Genomic DNA, 18,546 nt, shown 5'->3' with positions numbered 1-18,546 from the left:
AAACATGCAGCTGATACGGGAATGGGCAATGCAGTTCAATGCCAATATATCTGAGCTTTACCAGCTGACCAGCATCACACATCCACGAACATGAACCAGCTTTAATTACATTGAACTGCAGTGAGAAAAAGGTTGCGTCGTTCTGCAGCTTGAGTAGATCAGATTGCCCTTCCTGAGCTGGTAACTTCCACGCTGGGGGAGTTTATTCACCTCTGCCTTCCTAACGGGTGAGCAGAAGCAGCTGGCATTTTCTGGGTCGTTGCCACAGACAGAGCTGCTGTGCATAAATATGTGCAAGCTACATTGCAACTTCAGGCCTCCTTTTTGGCATCAGCTCTAATAAAACACGCAAGCTTTATGATTTTTCTTGTGTTGAGTTTCTGGTTTTGTCTGTGGCTCTCTGGTTTTCTGCCTGTCCTCAGTGAGCCAACAACCATTGCTGGACAGCTCGGATTTCTGGCCATCTTACCCAAAATGCCAGGGAGGTTTCTTCTAGGCAAAGGTTGCTAGACTTTGCTTCTCCTGTACTGCCTTCTTTCACCGAGAGATGATGTAGAAGGTGTCTGGAAAGGAGAAAGGTCTTCTGTACACCAGCTGTGTATACCACAAGTGTCGTGCAGCAAGGAAAAGAACAGAATTCCACCTATAGTTGAGCTTGGTACAATTGCAGAAAAATTTCACAACGGTGAAGGTGCTTGCATAATGATTGCACACGCAGTCGAGCTGAGCAGCAAAGGTGTGCATCCTTCTCGTGACCACAGTGGTGTTCCTTTCCCTGCAGGCTGCACTCTTGCTGCTATTTCTCGGTATAGCGCAATACTCCAACCAGGACTGGCTGATCATGGCAGGATGGGACAGACAGCTGTGTTGAAATGGAGTGGTCTTTTTAGCATTTCCCATTTACTGTTTGTTTTCTCCAAAAAAAGGGTTTTGTTCAAGCCTCTGAATGGCTTTAACCTTGCGGTACTGCTGTCTCTCGGTGCAGTCGCTATCGCTACATGTTGCAGTTAATTGGTAGGGATTTTTGCTTTGCTGAGCTCTCTGCTGCCCTCTAACTGCTGATTGTGTCTCTTCCGCAAGAAAAGCAAGCGAGAGCGGTGTGAACATGTAAAATTAAAAAATTGCTTTGCAGAAAACAGTATGCCCGGAGACTGTGCTGAAGGTATCCAAACTCTCCATTCGTTAAGGACTGTGTTGTCTTGTTACTTGTGCTGCTACTCTCCATTCCTTTCTATTACTTCTTCCATCTGTTTTTTCTGTCAGTGGCATTTTGTAGCACAACCGGTTCCCTTTTGAACAAAAGGAGACTGACTTGCCTTGTGAGGGACATTGGACTCTCTTCTCCTGTTGCCCAGAGGCTTAATTTTTTCCTTGCCTGTTGATTAGCTCTGTGCTTTTTAAAAAACAACCACCACCTTAGAAATCGTAAGAGCAGTGGATTTCCAAGTTCATTTGTAGCTTTTATGATGCAAGTGAGTTTTGGGACCGTGTTGTCCCTTGGCTGCTGCGAAGCAGTTTGGATGTGAAAACAGCCTATCTATTCAGTTGGCTGGCTGACATAGCAGATCTCACTTGCAGCCCTTCACTGAAGTGACAGGAGCCCAACACACCAGAAGGTCAGGACAGGCTATATTTCATCACAGTTGCCAAATAGCTCAGAACGAAGTTTGCAAAGCCAAGATTTCAGAATTTAGCAAATGTGAAGCTTGAGATCTGAATGCCATCCTTATGGATCTCCTTTGTCTGTTTGCCCTGTCGTACTGCTTTTAATTACTCAGTAATGTGATAGGAATACATTGTATGTGTGACTGGTTTGCTTACTGACCTTGACGTGGGTGGAACGAGAGCTCTTGTCTTTAGCGATGGTGGGAGAGGTCCTGAAGGAAAGTTTGTCTGGCAGTGAATGGAAAGTGCTCGTGCATCTTTCTTGTCTGTGAACAGCTTTTTCCTACAAAAGCTTCCCTTAGAAATTTAGAGAGACATGAAGATGATCTCCAGAAAGATAGATGGATGTGTGAGTAGGAAGGTTGAAATGGTCTGTTTTAGATTATCTGTTCAAATCTCAATAGCGGGATATTTGCAGTAATGTGAATTTTGGTGTAGTTGTGGGATAATAAGTAACTGGCATGTTCTTGTTTGGCCATTGTTTCTTATAAGGACAAGAAGTAGACATCTGTGTAAGATGTGATAGAATAGATGACATCTGAAAATCGCTGTGTGTTGACTGTCTCCTCTGACACAACTTGTGCTTCTCAGAAGCACGCAATTTCTGGCTTTCACCGGAAGATGTACTTATTTTCTGAGGGCAGATACACTTGAAGATAAAGTTTTTATGCTCATTAAAATGACAATAGGTGCCTTCTCTTGTTCTGAACCTTCTCAAAGTTATATTGCAGTAAAGCTATGAAATTACTTAAGACAAATACGGGAACCTTAGCCTTAGTACAAAAAGCAAAAATAAATCAGTCTGGCTTTGTCTCTCAAAACACCATGTTGTATGACAGGATGTACATTGACCTCCAGTGTTTCAAGTAACAGATGATGATGAAGAGCTCATTTGGAAAGCAGTCAAGTTTCATTGCTTTTCTGGTTCTTAAAGAATTTATTGGAGATGCATGGAAGTGTCTGCTTGCTTATGCACATTTGCTGCAGGCTCTGATGAGAATGACTTTAATGTTTCCTTAAGGGGTTTAGCCAGGTCTGGGGCCTGGCCAAATGATACGGGGACATGAGCATGTAGAACAACAGTTAAAATTTCAGCTGCATGAGTGCCAACAGTTATAACCATCTGAGGTCATTTTGTGACCTCTAAGAAACAAGTGGAGAAGCATTCTCATTGCCAACTCTTACACTCCGCTCCCCACTGCGGCCCCATACTCCCTGTCCAGCCCCAAATAAGGGACGCTTTTTGACACACACTGCCTCGTAGCTGGATGTCCCAGCAAGGAGCTGATGGACTTCAGGGTCGTCGGAGTCTGAACTGTCATCTGTTTATGGAAGTAAATCTGCTTTGATAGGTGTGCCTGGTGTTGAAGTGGGGGAAAGACGCTGACATTGTGTTTGAGAACTGGTGTATTTAAGGCCCTGGTTACAACAGTATCATTCTGCAGATTTCTATTCCAGAGACAACCCTGCTCTGTTAAAAGAGCCAAATTCTGTGCTTGGTTGCTGCATGGAGTCCCAGTAAAGTGACTGTGGTGTATATTATTGCATGTAAGGCAAAACATAAAATTCGGCTCTTTATTAGTGAAACACTTGTGATCCTCACAGGCGTTGTTGTAATTAATTGCAGTAAAAGGAAAATGGATCACGATTGAATAGTGGCTGCTCTATTAATAACTAGATCCTTGTTTTCTAACTGTAGAGTCAATGCTTGGCATACCTCACAAAATATTATTTTTTACACTAGCAAGAATGTAGTGAGTGCTCTGTTGCCTTTTAAAGTAGTCTAACTGAAAAGTTAATGAAAATTAGAATGACTAATACTTACCTCTTCTGACAACTGATTTTGCGTGTGTGTGTTTTTAAGCAGTTCCTGCTTCAGTGCAGTGGTTTTAGTCACGTATAACCTTCTGTTTGAATTGTTCCATTCTTGTTCAGGTGCCTGAAGCTCCTCTGCTTTAAGGTTGGTCCAACTTAAGTGAAATTAATGTGCCTACACTTGGTGCAGAGTAGATTTGTGTCCTAGGCAGGAGTTTGGTAGTCAAGACTTCATTCTTTACTTTCATCTCTTCTGACACTCTGTGGTCTTCCATGCAGCTCATACTCAAACATATTGAGTTACCTACTATAGATCACGTCTGAAAATGTGGGATTTTTTTTAATCTTTCTTCACCCCTGACTATGAGGATGTGTTTTCTTCTCCCCCAATGAGGAGGATATGTTTGGGCAAATTTATAACTTGGGTTGATGCATTGGGATATACAGTGCTATTTAAGACCAAGGTGTCCTGGTAGCACAGAACAATTGGAGCTGGTCCCAGAGGCTTTTAATTTGGGAGTATGAATTCATCGTGAACTGTGCATCTCCTTATGATAAGATGGTCATATTATTGATGATTCTAGTGCAAGGGTACACCTAAGAGGATAGCAATCTTCCTTCAAGTAGGTCATATCTTTTGAATGATTTGGAGGACCTTTTTCATCTCAGTCACTTTATTTGCATGTACAGAATTCATAAGATCTTGGTGTCTAGGATGACCTCCGCATCATTAAAAGACCATGGAGAATTAGAAGACTGTAGTCACAAAATGTTTTGTTGATGAGTGTGTGGAGTGGTTGGCTGGCCCACTGAAGAGAGAACTCAACCAGGCTCTTACCCAGAGTACTCAAACAAGAGCTTCCAAGACTGGAGTAGTGTACCATAGGAAAGGAAGCTCTGCAGGGTCAGTTGGTCCATTGTGACAGGCGAAAACTCTTCCAGATGGATGGGTGATAATAGCCTCTGTTGCCCTCAGCTGGTTGAAGGGGATTTGGTTTCAGATCCCGGATTCTGAAATAACCAGTATAAATTCATATGGGATATTTACAGATTTCACCGTACTCTCTTGATTCATCATTCCACCCTTTGCTATGGAAAGTGTATTTATATCTTAAAGGCAATTTTTTTTTTTTGGTCCCACTAAGCCGCTCTATCACTCTCCCTTCTTAGCGGAACAGGGGTAGCAAATACAATGAAAGGCTCATGGGTTGAGATAGGGGCAGGGAGTTTACTTACCAGTTACCATCACAGGCAAAACAGACTTTACTTGGGGAAATTAATTTAATTTATTGCCAATTAATTGTAACAGACTAGGCTAGTGAGAAATAAAACAAAACTAAAACCACCTTCCCTCCATTCTTCCCTTTTTCCCAGGCTTGACTTCATTCCCAACTCTGCTACCTCCTCCCACCTCCCCGAGTGATGCCAGGGGATGGGGAGCAGGGGTCATGGTCAGTTCTTAACACTTCGTCTCTGCTGCTCCTTCTTCCTCATGCTCTTCCCCTGTGCCAGCTTGGGGTCCCTCCCATGGGATGCAATCCTTCATAAACATTTGCAACGTGGGTCTTTCCCACAGGCTGCAGTTCCTCAAGAACTGCTCCAGCATGGGTCCTTTCCACAGGGCAAAGTTGTTCAGGAAAGGACTGCTCCAACGTGGATCCCCCATAGGCCACCGGTCCTGCCAGAAAGCCTGCTCCAGCATGGGCTCCTCTCCATGCGCCGCAGTTCCTGCCAGGAGCCTGCTCCGGTATGGGTTCTCCACACGTTGCAGCTTCCTTCGGGGCACATCCACCTGCTCCAGCATGGGTTCGTCCACCAGCTGAAGGGTGGATATCTGCTCCACCATGGGCCGTAAGGGGACAACCTGTGTCACCATGGTCTCCTCCACGGGCTGCAGGGGAATCTCTGCTCCAGTGCCTGGAGCACTTCCTTCACCTTCTTCGCTGACTTTGGTGTCTACATACTTGTTTCTCTCACATTTTCTCACTTCTCTCTCTCAGCTGTCGCACAGAGCTTTTTACCCTTTCTTAAATATGTTATCACAGAGGTGCTACCGATGTCGCTGATGGGCTCAGCTTTAGGCAGCGGCAGGTCTGTCTTGGAACTGGCCAGAGCTGGCCCTGTTGGACGTGGGGGCAGCTCTTTTTGTCTTCTCACAGAAGCCACCCCCGCTACCAAGACCTTGCTACGTAAACTCAATACAATTACTTAACTGTTCTGTAAAATGGTTTAAATTCCAGTTGAATGAGCCTTGACTGTTTCTTCGCTTTGAAACTTAATTTGTACAACAGGCTTAAGGTAGTCGTCTTTAGTTCCCCAATCACAGCATCCTTAAATTGGTAAGATTGGAATTGTCAATATGCTTCTCATGGCTGAAGCCAAGGAGACATTCTGAAATCTGCTGCGCACCCTGGGCTTGCAACCTTATTTCTGTAATATGAAGATCTTAAAGGGGAAAAAAAAAAAAAAGTCTGGCATTATTAGTGGTATTTTTGTAGAATATAAGGTAAACAAGCAAGCAAACAATGTAATTTCTGTAATACAGCTTGCCACAAAGGATGACTATTAATTTAATACACCCTATTTAAATTTTAAGAGCCATTAGTCAATTTTGTCAGCAATATGCTACTATTTTACTCTGCAAATCCAGCTAATTGAATTAAAATGCTTCAGATGAGGATGAATTCTCAGGTAGACAATTGACAAAATGCAATTTAATTTTTAGTTGTTTAAAACATAACTGACTGTAAAATGCCTGTGAAATTCACTTTTCCTGTGCTTCATATGCCACACATACAGACTGATGGATTGCTTTACTGGTAACCAGCAAAATAGATGGACATGATCAGCTTTCACAACTGGAATTTTTCATATCAGGTGAGTGAAAGGCCTTTCTTGGTCCCATTGCACAAGACCAGGTTATTCAGATCTTTTAATCTTTTAATGCATTGATTGTCTATCTGGAAAATAGTGCTGACAGTAATATCGCTCTCTTTCTGGGACTCATTTCAATTGTTGATTTAGATTAAACTTTTATTCTTTACATCCAGCCCATTACAAGATAGCGGTTTGGAGCTGGGAGGTGCTACTGTTGGGCAAGTTGTGGTAGGTCTACGTATGGCAACCTGCAATTCCTGCCCTTTCTGCACCACCTAGGACTGAGCTGTGCAGTTCCTACTGTTTTTTTTTTAAATGCAAATTCTGTGCTTCTCACCTTAAAACGTACAAAGAATTGTTCTCCAAAGTCTACGGCTTATGAATGGTAGACCATAAAATTCTGTTGAATTCATAGCATGCACTATGACTCCCCACCACTCAGCTATTCTTTGTAACTCCCCTTTAAAAAAATGTTTCCTGAGATCTTAAGTACAGTAAATACATGACTGAGTGATGATTTTTTTTACGTTCTTATATCATATCTTTTGGATCTTATCTTTTTCCATCTAGGTTAAGGGGAAAAAAAAGCCTGGTTTATATGTGAAGCAGCACATTTCTAAGATGATGACGGGCAATTTCCTCTTGATTCCCTCAGCCACTGTCTCTGTTCTCCTGTCATAATGTCCACAAGGCACTGAACAGAACTGGAAAACTAGAATAGTATTTTTGGTTAAGATTAATATACATTTGTGGAATAACCTAATTCATAGAATTACAGAATCTCTCAAGTTGGAAAGGATCCATAAGGATCACTAAGTCCAACTCCCTGCTCCTTTCAGGACTACCTAAAACTAAACCATATGACTAAGAGCACTGTCCAATTTTACTACTGTATTTCACACTAATTTGAAACAAGTATTACTACAGCATGTTTATGCTTCCAGAAAATGTGCAGCAGTCATCTCTGAATTGCAGGGACTTTTGATGCAAGTACCTTTTGATCCTTTGCAAAGACTACTGTTAAAGAGTTACCCTGCTGAAGAAACTGGACTTAGAGCAGTAAAATGGAGAGCAGAATCTGTCCTAGTAGCTTTTAGGAGATACTTACTGCATGGAAGGGATGGTCAGTCACTGGCTACTTCCACAGCAGTACGTTGGGCACCCTTGTGTTTGGTGCTTGCATTGCAATTCTGAAGCCCTAGGATTCACGATAGCTTTTGTTGCACTACTTGGGAATTCATCTTTTCTGTTGTCTTGTGTGCACAAGGCTGCTATGAAGACTTAGCTCGATGACAGTGATTCTTCTTCTGTTTTGAGAAAGTTTGTTTTGGATTGGTTTGGTTTGGAGTGGACTGTTCACAAGGGCCAGCTTTGCAAAGTGCACTGAGCTCCCATAAATCCTATCGGGCATTCAAGAGCATGAAGCACTTATGAAAATGCCTTTGTCCTTGTCCCAGACCTCTTAAATCTCTGGTTAGACTAATGTGATGCAGCACAGGGTAAGACAACACCAGACAGAAGGGCGGGATACACTGACAGCTGCTACAAAAATTTACCCTAATCTCACCCCGTATTAGTATTTTCTTACTTAATAGGGCATAAGCAGTTCTTAATTTGGCTGTGGAACAGTATTGCTTTATCTTTCCATCAAATTAAGAGTCTGACCAGCCATGTGTTATGCAGAAACATTAACATGAAAAAGAAGTAATTCATCAACTTCAGATTTGTCTTCATCAAACTTTCAACTGGGTTGTTGCTAAGTAGATACAAATCCTAAGCGTAAGAGGAGAGTTGAGCTACATCACTCTCCAGATGGATGTTTTTGCAGAAGGAGAATGACTTTGTAGTCTGGAAACCATCTATTGTTTCTCATAAAATGAAATTAATCTTGGTTTAGGTCAATAATAAAGCTCGTACAGTGTTTAAATCTGTACATATGGTGCTTGGTTAGGAGTAAAGCAGAGCCTGCAGCTCCCTGTGCAATGGTTAAAGACACCTTTGGCAAGGAGAACCACCCAGGTGCTGGCAATCAGCCCTGAGTTAACTGCAAAGTATGGCAGGAGGGCAGCTGTTAATTTGATTTTTAAGGTCATTTTTTTCAGGCAAGATTGGGGTGTATTATTTTTTTCTTGGTTGTTTTCTTTCCTTGTATAATTAGTATATTTGTAAAATTTCCTTATAGAATAATGTGAAATACATGTATTTCCTTCTCACTTGATTCTTTCCTGTGTATAAAACCTGTAGAGATGGAATCAACTGATTTCTTTTCAGCCTAACTATAAGTGGGTCTTAATTGTTTTGTTGAATTTTGCATTTTTAATGTTTATTAAAAAAAAGTTAGATTTGATGATTAGGTCAAGAGAATAAAGAGAAAATATTGCAGATATGCCACCTTGGCTGTGAATTAGCATTTTCCACTTAAATGAGAATGGTTAATTTTTTGCATTGAATGGTTTAGACTTTTTGTTAAGATACTTGTCAGTGGTGATGGGGATGGTAACCCATAGTATCTGAAATGATGAGCTATGTTCGGTTGGATCCATTAAACTCCTACAGGACACTAACGTTTCTGTGCAAGACTGGGCGCACTCTAAGATGTTCGTAGCGAGCTCTTCGTCGGTATCATTTTTCACTGGTTCACTGATTCAGTCGCCTTTGCTGTATCTGCCGTGCATCTCAAAGGTTCTCCAACATTTATGCAATGGTCAAAACACTCAATATAACAGAAAAATCTCTACACCCTCATGACTCTGCTTCCAGTATAGTGACTTTTACCTTGTACTACTGTTGCTCTTTCTCTCTCTCTCTTGTCCGAAGGCTGCCGTGCCTCATTTTGTCCACAGTGAATGTTCTGCGTAAACAAATTGCTCTCTGCCTTCCCCCCAGTAGTATGTGATCTCCCCCCCTTGTCATGTCCTCCTAGAGTCATGTAATTAGTTAAAGGGTGTTTGTACATAGCTGACTGTAGTGTTTACGCTGCTATTAAATTTATTGCAATAGCATCTGCCACTGCCTAATAATGTGAAGAATGGCAAACAGAACATTTGGCATAGCGGAGTGAACAGTGGAAGGGAAGGGTGGAAACTAGAATAGCCAACAGCGTTCCAAGACACATCAGATGGCTCGTATAAAGAACAGATTTACTTCTAGCAGCAGGTTTTAGAGAGAAGCAGTGAATTGAATTTCTGCAAACCATCCATGGTACCAGTTTATACTGGGGCAGGTTACCAGTGTTCTGCAACTGCCGTCATTTAATTTTCTGATGCTGTAGGTTCTACAATACAGCTCAGCTAATGCGTGCAAAATGCAGGAAGCTTAAACTAGCCACTAAGATATTTTTTAGCTGAGAGCTGAGTCCTGCTGCAGAGGTTATTGCTTTCCTTCCAGTCCCTACGCAGATTCCCTTTTCCTTTTTCGACCTGTATTAAGATCCAGTCTACATGCTGAAATCAGCGTGTGTTCTTCCATCAGTTTCATTGGGCCTAGAGTTTCCCTGGCTGCCATTCCCATCCAGAGGGTCACACCATCTGTAGGTGTATTACCTCCTTTCCTCTCCCCCTGCTTTCCCAAGTTTGACATAATTGTGCTCAAACCACTGTTACATTTGCCATAGCATTTAAAAAAATATTAACGAAACAGATATTTCTCTTCAGAAGTTGAATTTCACATTATTCTTGCTGGGGCAAAAGCCACGTTCTAAAGTGGAGCACGAGCATTGTTTGTTCCACTGTTGTGGTTATGTTGTTAAATGAATCCATATGAGTAGAACAGAGAAAGTCATGCGTAGCATAAAGCCTGCTGGCGCTCCAGTAGCTCATGTTGCAAGGCTGGATGCGTGGGGAAGGGGGATCCCCCTAATATCTCACGGGTGCTGAGGCACACACCTCTGTTCTGCTGTGCTGTCCTCTGCTGCTGCTCCCATTGGCAATGTAATCCCAGGGGAGAGCAGAACAAGAGAGAAGAGTTGTACAAAATGCCCTCTGGCATCTCAGGAGCACGGATCTGCAAAGACACATGTATGTGTAATGACTGTGTACCGGAACATGACACTAAAGGTAACTTTGTGAACCGTGTTTTTACCTGCAGCTACTTTGTCTGGTGAACAGATATGTTTATTTCTACTGGTGTTACCAATCCTTTGTGGGAAAGTAAGGTGGATTCTATTCTGGTTTCAACACTGCCCAAAAAACTGCTCGCTGATTTTTTTTGTAGCATTGCAGTAGCTGGTAGCATGTAACTAGAGTAATTGCAGATCATCTTTTAATTCCAGGCCAGAGGAGTGGCAATTTTTTGCAGATTCTGTGGAAATTACTGTGTGATGAAAATATCTGGACCCCTCTGACGAGCACAGTTAATGCTCCTTTAGAGCACAGAGTTCCTACTGCCTGAATTTCACTAGCATGATTTCATTTGATCAAGTTCTTTGAATTTGGTGAGACTCTTCATAAACTAAACTGTCTTCCTTAATTTGTCTCTGAACGTAAGACTAACATCTCAGCCCTTTAATAGTCTAGTTTTCAAGGACCATAGTTAGACAGATGAAGTAGAATGCCCTCAAGTGGTTAATCAGGCATGACATTTTCCCATCGATTTTTTTCCCCCAATTTTTTCCCATCCTATCAGAATAAATGTCTTCAGAAGAGTAGTTTAAAATACACCAGGTCTGCATTTCAGGCTAGGTTCATATTCCTTGACCCTTTTGAGGGATGACTATGTGAAAGGAAACATAATGTGATTTAGGGGGCCTTTAGACTTGCATTGTGGTCTGTGCTGTGGCGCGTATCTTGAAGCTGGAGGACGTTTTACTCACAAGCAGGAGGATAAAATGAGAAGAGAACTTAAGTCGATGAACCTCTGGCTGAAAGACATTAATGAACCTACTTCCCTGGATCTGCCTTCTTAGGAACCAGCTCTTGTGAATGTTTGTGAAGGTGGATAACATAAAATTTTAATTATGTGCCGGAAAGTACTTAGTGTCAAGAGGGTTTTAGGGGCTAGACTTTACAAGATGTCCAACTGTGGTGTCTGAAAGTTCAAAGCTATCAAAGCTCACAATCTAAGCATAGTTTAAGATGATTTTGAGATCTCTGCATTTCTTTAGAAATCCAGAAATTCATGACTGCCTTTGCTTGTTTTATGTTATTGATAAAGTGAACACGTGTGCTTAAAATATCATGTGTGCTGCGAAATAACCGATTGTGAAAAACTGGATGTATTTTGCACCTAATAATTTCAAGTGCTTTTGAAATTTTAAGCAAATATATGCCCTGTTCCAAAGCCAACAGTCATGTTTACTATAGTAGATTGCTGAATTGGGCCCATAAGCTCTCAGAACAGATCTTCAAAACTGGTCGAAGAAAGATTTCCCCTCCCACCCCGCCAAGAGTTTAACATAAAAAAAAACTGGAGAGCAAATTTTCAGAATATTTGGTGTTTAAAAAGGAAGCCCTGGGCGGAGTGGGTGATGAGCTGTGAAGGCAGCGTGTCCCTTGCTGAGTTACTACAGAAAGCACTCTGCCTCTTTGAGAAGATTCTGAGTGCGGGGGCTACCTGGAAATGCGGACTTAGTGTGTTTATGCTTACAATCATAAACTTGAAGTTCTGTACTTATATCCCTACTGACAAGGACTTAGCTTCCCCTGAATAAAGATAGTGTCACTTCTGACCATTTTTCCCTTTCTGCGTTTCCCAGGAATACGCTGCTTTGTGCATAGCCAGTTACGTGCTTTATGCCGATTTTACTGGAAGGTTGAGAGGGTAGAGGAGGTAAGAAAGACTTTTAGGAGCAATGTGAGCTTTTAGAATTTTTAAACCAATCCAGTCAGCCCAAAAAAATTGTTCCAACTTCATCTCTTAACAACCATGGAGGCAAGCTTGTTCTCCTGATTATTTTTATGTAATTGTAAATGTTTTAAAACTAGGTTTATAAATTATGTAGATCTTCACTGATCAGAGGCTGTGAAGTGAAGGGAGATGACGTGCAGCCGAATGTGCAGCTGCGTGTGCAGTTTGCATTAGCTGCTCAGCAGGTAACTGAATGCTCTCAGTAAAGGGACCTTTTTCTTGCATACACACACAATACTGCAGCAACGCGGAGGTGATGAATTCTCTGGAGGACTGAGGGAGTACAAAAGGACGGGAGATTACTGCCAAATAGGGTAACACAAGAAAGACTCAGCACAGACTAAGAAATGTAAGGCTGGATGGAAGTGCAAAAGAGCTTTCACTCTCTCCCTCATTACCGAGGCAGGGTAGGGAATATTCAGCCGGCTCCCATATCTCCTGGCAGTAGTTTGCACTGTAGCTTCTTGCTTCTTAGCTTTGAATGCAAGGGTCACCCAGCTGGCTAATGATTGTGCATCACCTGTTTGTTTTATTATTTTCACACTTTCCACTCCACTCTGCTTGCTGGTTTCTGCTGGGCTTCTGAGGCCTTATCTTTAAGCTGGAAAGGAATTTGTAGCAAGTAGTTTACTGTATTTGAACAGTCCTTGCTGTGGTAGTACTCTGCTGAGGTGGTCTCTGTTCATTGAAGTGCATAAAACAGGGCAATGGTACTCTCACATCTTCATGGAATCCCTATGAAAGTTCAGTGCAAGATCAAGGAATAGGTAAAAGGAGAAAGAAAAAGAAACAACTATCAAACACCAATCTGAAAAATGTCATGAAAATATTGCAGGCAATATTGTTGGGGTACTAGTGTTTATCAACCCTGTTGCCCTTTGGTCAAGACAGGTAAAAGTCTGTGACTTACCAACTGGCACGGCGCTCTTTTTTTTGGCTGTTACCATTAACATCAACAGAGAACAAATGAAAGCAATGCTTATACATTAGAAATAATGCAAGTTTGTAGGGAAGAAAAAAAACCAAACTAGACTGTGAGGGGATACTTCATATTTTTTTGCAGGTTGTTTCAGTGGTAGTATGGGATTCTATAAATGTTTCAGTACTTTGTGGAGCAGCTTGCAACAGCGCTGAGAAAAACCTGAGAAAATGACAGTGTACTTAATGTTCACGTGCTGGGTCAAATTTTGAAGAACTTGTGATAAATAACTTTTCTTACTCCCCCCTGCTACCACCATGAAAGCATTAAACAGCAAGGTTTTGTCTGGTGTCGCGCTAACCCTGGCAATTATTAGTTTTTGAGGGGCAGATGGGTATGACCCATGGTATGGGTATGTGTCATCTCAACTCTTTAGCATTCATCTTGCAGATCATACATGAGTTTGAGGGAAGGTACTGAGTCTGAAAAGTTCAGAAGTTTTGTAGAAACAAAAATCTAAGCCTAGATTTAAAAAAGCTTGAGGAATATTTGTGTCCCCTCTATCACATTTGGTGATAGTTGTGGTGTAACCCCTGCCAGCAGCTCAGCCCCACCCAGCCGCTCGCTCACTCCCCCCGGTGGGATGGGGAAGAGAATTGGAAGGGTAAAAGTGAGAAAACTCATGGGTTGCGGTAAAGACAGTTTAACAGGTGAAGCAAAAGCTGCATGTGCAAGGAATTCACTTACTACTTCCCACCCACAGGCAGATGTTTGGCCATTTCCAGGAAAGCAGGGCTTCATCACACCTAACGGTGACTTGGGAAGACAAATACTAAAACTCTGAAGGTCCCCCCCTTCCTCCTTCTCCCCAGCTTTCATTGCTGAGCATGATGTCATATGGCATGGAATATCTCTTTCGTCAGCTGGGATCAGTGTCACCTCCCAGCTTCTTGCCACCCCTTGTCTACTCGCTGGCGCGGCAGCGTGAGAGGCAGAAAAGGCCTTGACACTGTGTAAGCACTGCTCAGCGATAACTAAAACATCCCTGTACTGTCAACACTGTTTTCATCACAAATCCAAAACATAGCCCCATACAAGCTACTATGAAGAAATTTAACTCTGTCCCAGCCAAAACCACTGCAATTTAAAAAAAACCTTGAGAAATATCTGTGTCCGCTCTATCGCGTTTCCTTGCTGCGCTTGCTCTTCAACAGTACGTGCTGTGCCTGCAAAGTGGTTGTCATTCACCATGCCCTGCACAAGGCGGTGGCACGAAGGTGATGGCAGCTTTTTGCAGAAAAAGAACTAGAAGACATGCATGAAAACATGGGGCAGATCTAGAATTTATTGACTTTTATATACTGCTTCGTATCTGAAAACAAATGTTTCCTTTCTGGTGTTTTTGTTTTGCCTTCGTGTTTTTGTTTAATTTTTTTCCCTGACCTCTTCTTATTTTTCTCTTTTAAACAGTGAAAAATGTGGGACAGGCACAGTAATGCATGCCAAAAGACCTAAATCTACATGTTAAAAACTTATATTCAAAGTTGAAATTTGTTAGTAAAGCTTTAAAAAAAGTAATTGTCTCTTTTTGAAACCTACCAAATAAAAATTATTTCCAATTGTGTAGTGAAAGTGGCTTCACTTTCTATCAAGAGCTGTTCGTTTGAGATAGAGAATTTCTATCTGCACAGCCGCTTAAAGCTGTCATGGGAAGGAGTTTTCTTCATGAATCCCGTTGTTTTGCAGCCACGTTGTAATTCATAGAGCTGTGTACGCAGGCACTGCAGGAGGCTGCTCTGGGCTCTTGACGTGGAGGCCTGGTTTTTGCTCGCGTTCGTGAGAGCTGCACAGGTTCCTCCCAAGGCAACGACTGGTGGCTGCTTTGCCTCAACAGTTACTCTTCCCGTGAGCTATTGCAGGTAATACTTCTCCCCTAATAAGCTGAAAGCAGATAACAGTTGTGACCCGTGCTCTTTGGCAGAGCATCAGTCTGTGAATTGCCCTGGCGAGGAACGGAAAATGAAAGCGATTGTATGTGAAGTTTGGTTAATTCAAATCACTTTCATTCCTCAAAAGTCAGGTACCGAGGTGGTCTCTTTGCTTGCAGTTTCAGCACAAAGAATAGAGAAGAGCAGATTTCTGTGCTGTGCATTGAAGAGCCTGTCATTTTTTCTTTTCTTTGTACTCCCTTTAAAAGCCAAGCTGTCAGTTGTGATAGCTGGGGCATCTGAAGGAGAAGAGAATTGTGGGAGAACTCTTATTCTGTACTGCTGCATCCATCAGAGGAGCTAAAAGTTATTAGTATTCATTATTTATTAACCCTAGTGGGGTTTAGTGTAACAGCGTTTTTAATTCATGGGATTAGGAACAGTGCATACAAGTTCTATAGTCGTCTTAAGGCAGTGGGCAGAAGCTTTCACTGAACACAAGAAAATTGGCGTGCGAGCGATTACACCACCTGCACTGTTTTATTCACATATCATGGAACGCCACCAGCTCCCTGGTCCTGGTCATTTGACCAGCCTGGTTTTTGTTTCCCAATACAGAGAACATAACGTTGCCTGTGTTATTTATTCAGCCTGTGTCTCAGCAGAAGAGTGCTGTCTCTATCGCTTGTTTGAATATACTCAAACGGTAGGTAGGATCCAGGACAAGGAGTAAATTTTGCCTAGACCTCTGAAGAGGGAATCTAGAGAAGGGATTAAGAGACCTGTGTTCCCATCCCAGCTCTGATGGTAGCTGTGGGCTGGCACCCCTGGGCTCTCATTGCTGTAGTGGTGGAATGATGGCAAAGGTGTTTACCCTGCGTGGTAGAAATGGCCTGAGTGCTGTAGGAGGCCTTTCTCTATATGCACAAACTAAATGAAAAGCTCTTCTATTCCTGTATCCTTCTGTCTCTGTATTTTAGGTTTTCGTATTTAGCTCTGAGAAAATCCCTTTGTAACTTGCAACTTTCCTTGGACAGGTGGGCTGTGGGAGGGAATGGAAGGACAGAGATGTTCTTAAAAGCACTGCTAATTAAATATTTGGAATAAGAATCTGGTTTGTGTTGCTAGATAAGTTACGCTAATTCTTAGTTATTTGGAGATTCAGTGGCTAATGCTACAGGTAATCAAATAGCTTCCTAGCTACAGTTTCATTGCTTATGATGCCTTTCTTGAAATGAAGAATAAAATCTGGCTTCTAGACTAACCATTTTGATGAATAGATTAGAGCAGTCTTCAAGTGTGTCATATGCTGAGCTATTCCCACTGAAGCCAAGGGGCTTTTAGAAATCAGTATAGTCAATTGCAAAATACTCAACTGCGATACAGTAGAAAAAGTAAAGAGCTCAATGTCCGTGTAAAGCAATCCTTCTTCACATTGTGGTTTTTTCCTTTTGCAGGTGAAGAGTCTGCATTTTGCTCATCTGCCTTTCTGCAGGAAAAACAACGTGAGTTGAAGTTGTTTTTTTTTTTTTTTTTTTTTTTTTTTGGTACTGAGGCTGTTCAAATACTAGAGATGATAATAGACTGGAAATGTTAACCAGTACAGGTCTGGTGTTATGTTGAGAAGGGACATGGCCGTGCAGGGACCAGGATTCTTTTGAGTTTTGTTTTAAATGTATTTACTTTAATGTGGATTATGAAAATGTACCAAAAAGTGCCTGTAACATTATGTAAGACATTAGATAGTACCTTACAGCATTGGCTAGCGTGGCAGAGGTGGAGCATTGGAGGGTGAAGCTGCTGGTATATGTGGTAGCTCATACAGGACAGTACAACGAGGCTCAATTTGGAGCATAGAAGCCTTCAGTGCTTTGTGCTCTGCACTTTCTTCTTCCATCTCTGCTTAAAGAGGTGCAAGAGGTGTTGCTGTTAAAGTTTGAGTGCTGTAGGAATGAAAATTAGTGCCATGCCTGGCGTTGCTAGTGTTCCTTTGCTGCTGGTGCCCCACTTTGAGGAGCGCATTCACGTGTCACTGGGCTGTTGAGCTTTCTGTGCTTTCGCGTGGCTTGCTAAAGAGAGCAAATTGGCTTATAGAAACGAGTGGTGTTTATGAGGGTGTTCTCTTTAATCACAGTTCTCTCTGGGAACAATTGTCGGTTGCCCTCATTGAGTTCACAGCGAAACATCTGTTCACTGTTCCTGCAGCTGTGTTCATAAGCACACGCTGTCGCGCTGTGCCAGCCCTTTCCCCTTTGGAAATCAGGCCTTTCCCAGCTCATCTGGCCTGGTCTGAGAACTGGAGCTGAGGAGCACTTGGAGTCTAGATCCTCGGCTAAACCCTGTGTGTTGCTTCTACGCCAGTGCTCCATAGTAGTCACGTACAAGATCTGGTAGTGGGTGTGTGTAAGACTCATTCAATGAAGAAACAGTGTGGAAGTTAACACAGGCGCTGTCTCATGTTGTGGCTTCCAGGACAGGAGTGGGCTCGGTGATGCATGCCATTATTTTCCTCTAAACAGTGCAATTTGTGAAACTGCATCTGCAGTGTATTACAATATTCTTTATCATTTGTTAATAGAAAGCATATGTTACAGCCTTCATGTGAACATATTTCTCATGATGGATTTGTCATTATAAACGGCTAGTAATAGCACAGCAGATGGCAAGAAGCGGCATAATTTCTCATGGGAGTGCGATAATGAAAATAACAGTTTTCTTTGGGGACTATCACCACCTTATGCTTTGTACCTAAAGCAAGTTCTCTTGTTTTTACTCTAAATTCCTCCCTAAATAACATAGCAAAATATCAAGAATATTTGAAATGGTCTGTAAAAAAAAAAAAAGAGGACCTGGCTTGATTCTTAGTACGGGTTTGAACTGTACCTCATGTTCTCAGAAGTTTGGGAACGATCATGCAAATTCTTTTCTCCTAGATTCAGGGTACTTATTTACTTATTTTTTTGTCAGGGATTGAACTGATGCTTTTCATGGCTCATTTGGGGTGTTGAATCACTCTCTGAGCTTTTCCTTTCACCTGGCTCTCTTCTCATGCCGATGGTTGATCTTGAGATCCGATGTACTCCACAGGAAGAGACTGTTTGGGCGATGGGTTATTTCAGGCAAGGCTATAGACACACAGCTTGCTTGATGTCTCTGTAAGTCACTGATGAACGTGTGCAACATTTATTATATATACCAGTTCCAGTGGGAATTCGAGTCCAAAACAATGCGTGCCAGAGACGCTGGCTCATTGGTATCTGGGGTAGCAGTGTATGTTTCTGTCTCCAGAAGTACTTGGTAAATCTCTTCCCTGGTCATTAAATCAGCTGGCTCAGGTGGTAGACACTGTTCCTGGGTATTGACAGCTAAACTGAAAAGCAGTATAATTTCTGTAATGTGGTTGCATCTAATTTAGGACTGTGAGCTGTCTTCCTTATAGTTCAGCATCTGATCAGCAATTAGGTAAGTGTCAGTTACTGTTTTTACTCACCTCCTTCA

The 18,546-nt window shown here is 42.1% G+C and overlaps 1 protein-coding gene across 1 annotated transcript in view; it reads left to right on the top strand.

Moving 5' to 3' along the window:
* PITPNM3 (PITPNM family member 3) overlaps nucleotides 1-18,546 on the top strand; it is a gene marked incomplete at both ends in the record, with an annotated part of 149,020 nt that overhangs the window by 59,747 nt on the left and 70,727 nt on the right. Inside the window, one exon of the mRNA XM_082328114.1 lies at nucleotides 16,506-16,553. Within this exon, the coding sequence (XP_082184240.1) occupies nucleotides 16,506-16,553 (48 nt within the window). The remainder of the gene's footprint in view (nucleotides 1-16,505; nucleotides 16,554-18,546) is intronic.

Source organism: Platalea leucorodia, assembly GCF_965183815.1.
Source record: "Platalea leucorodia genome assembly, chromosome: 16".
Taxonomy (NCBI): Eukaryota; Metazoa; Chordata; class Aves; order Pelecaniformes; family Threskiornithidae; genus Platalea; species Platalea leucorodia.
This window is presented reverse-complemented; position numbering and strand designations above follow the sequence as displayed.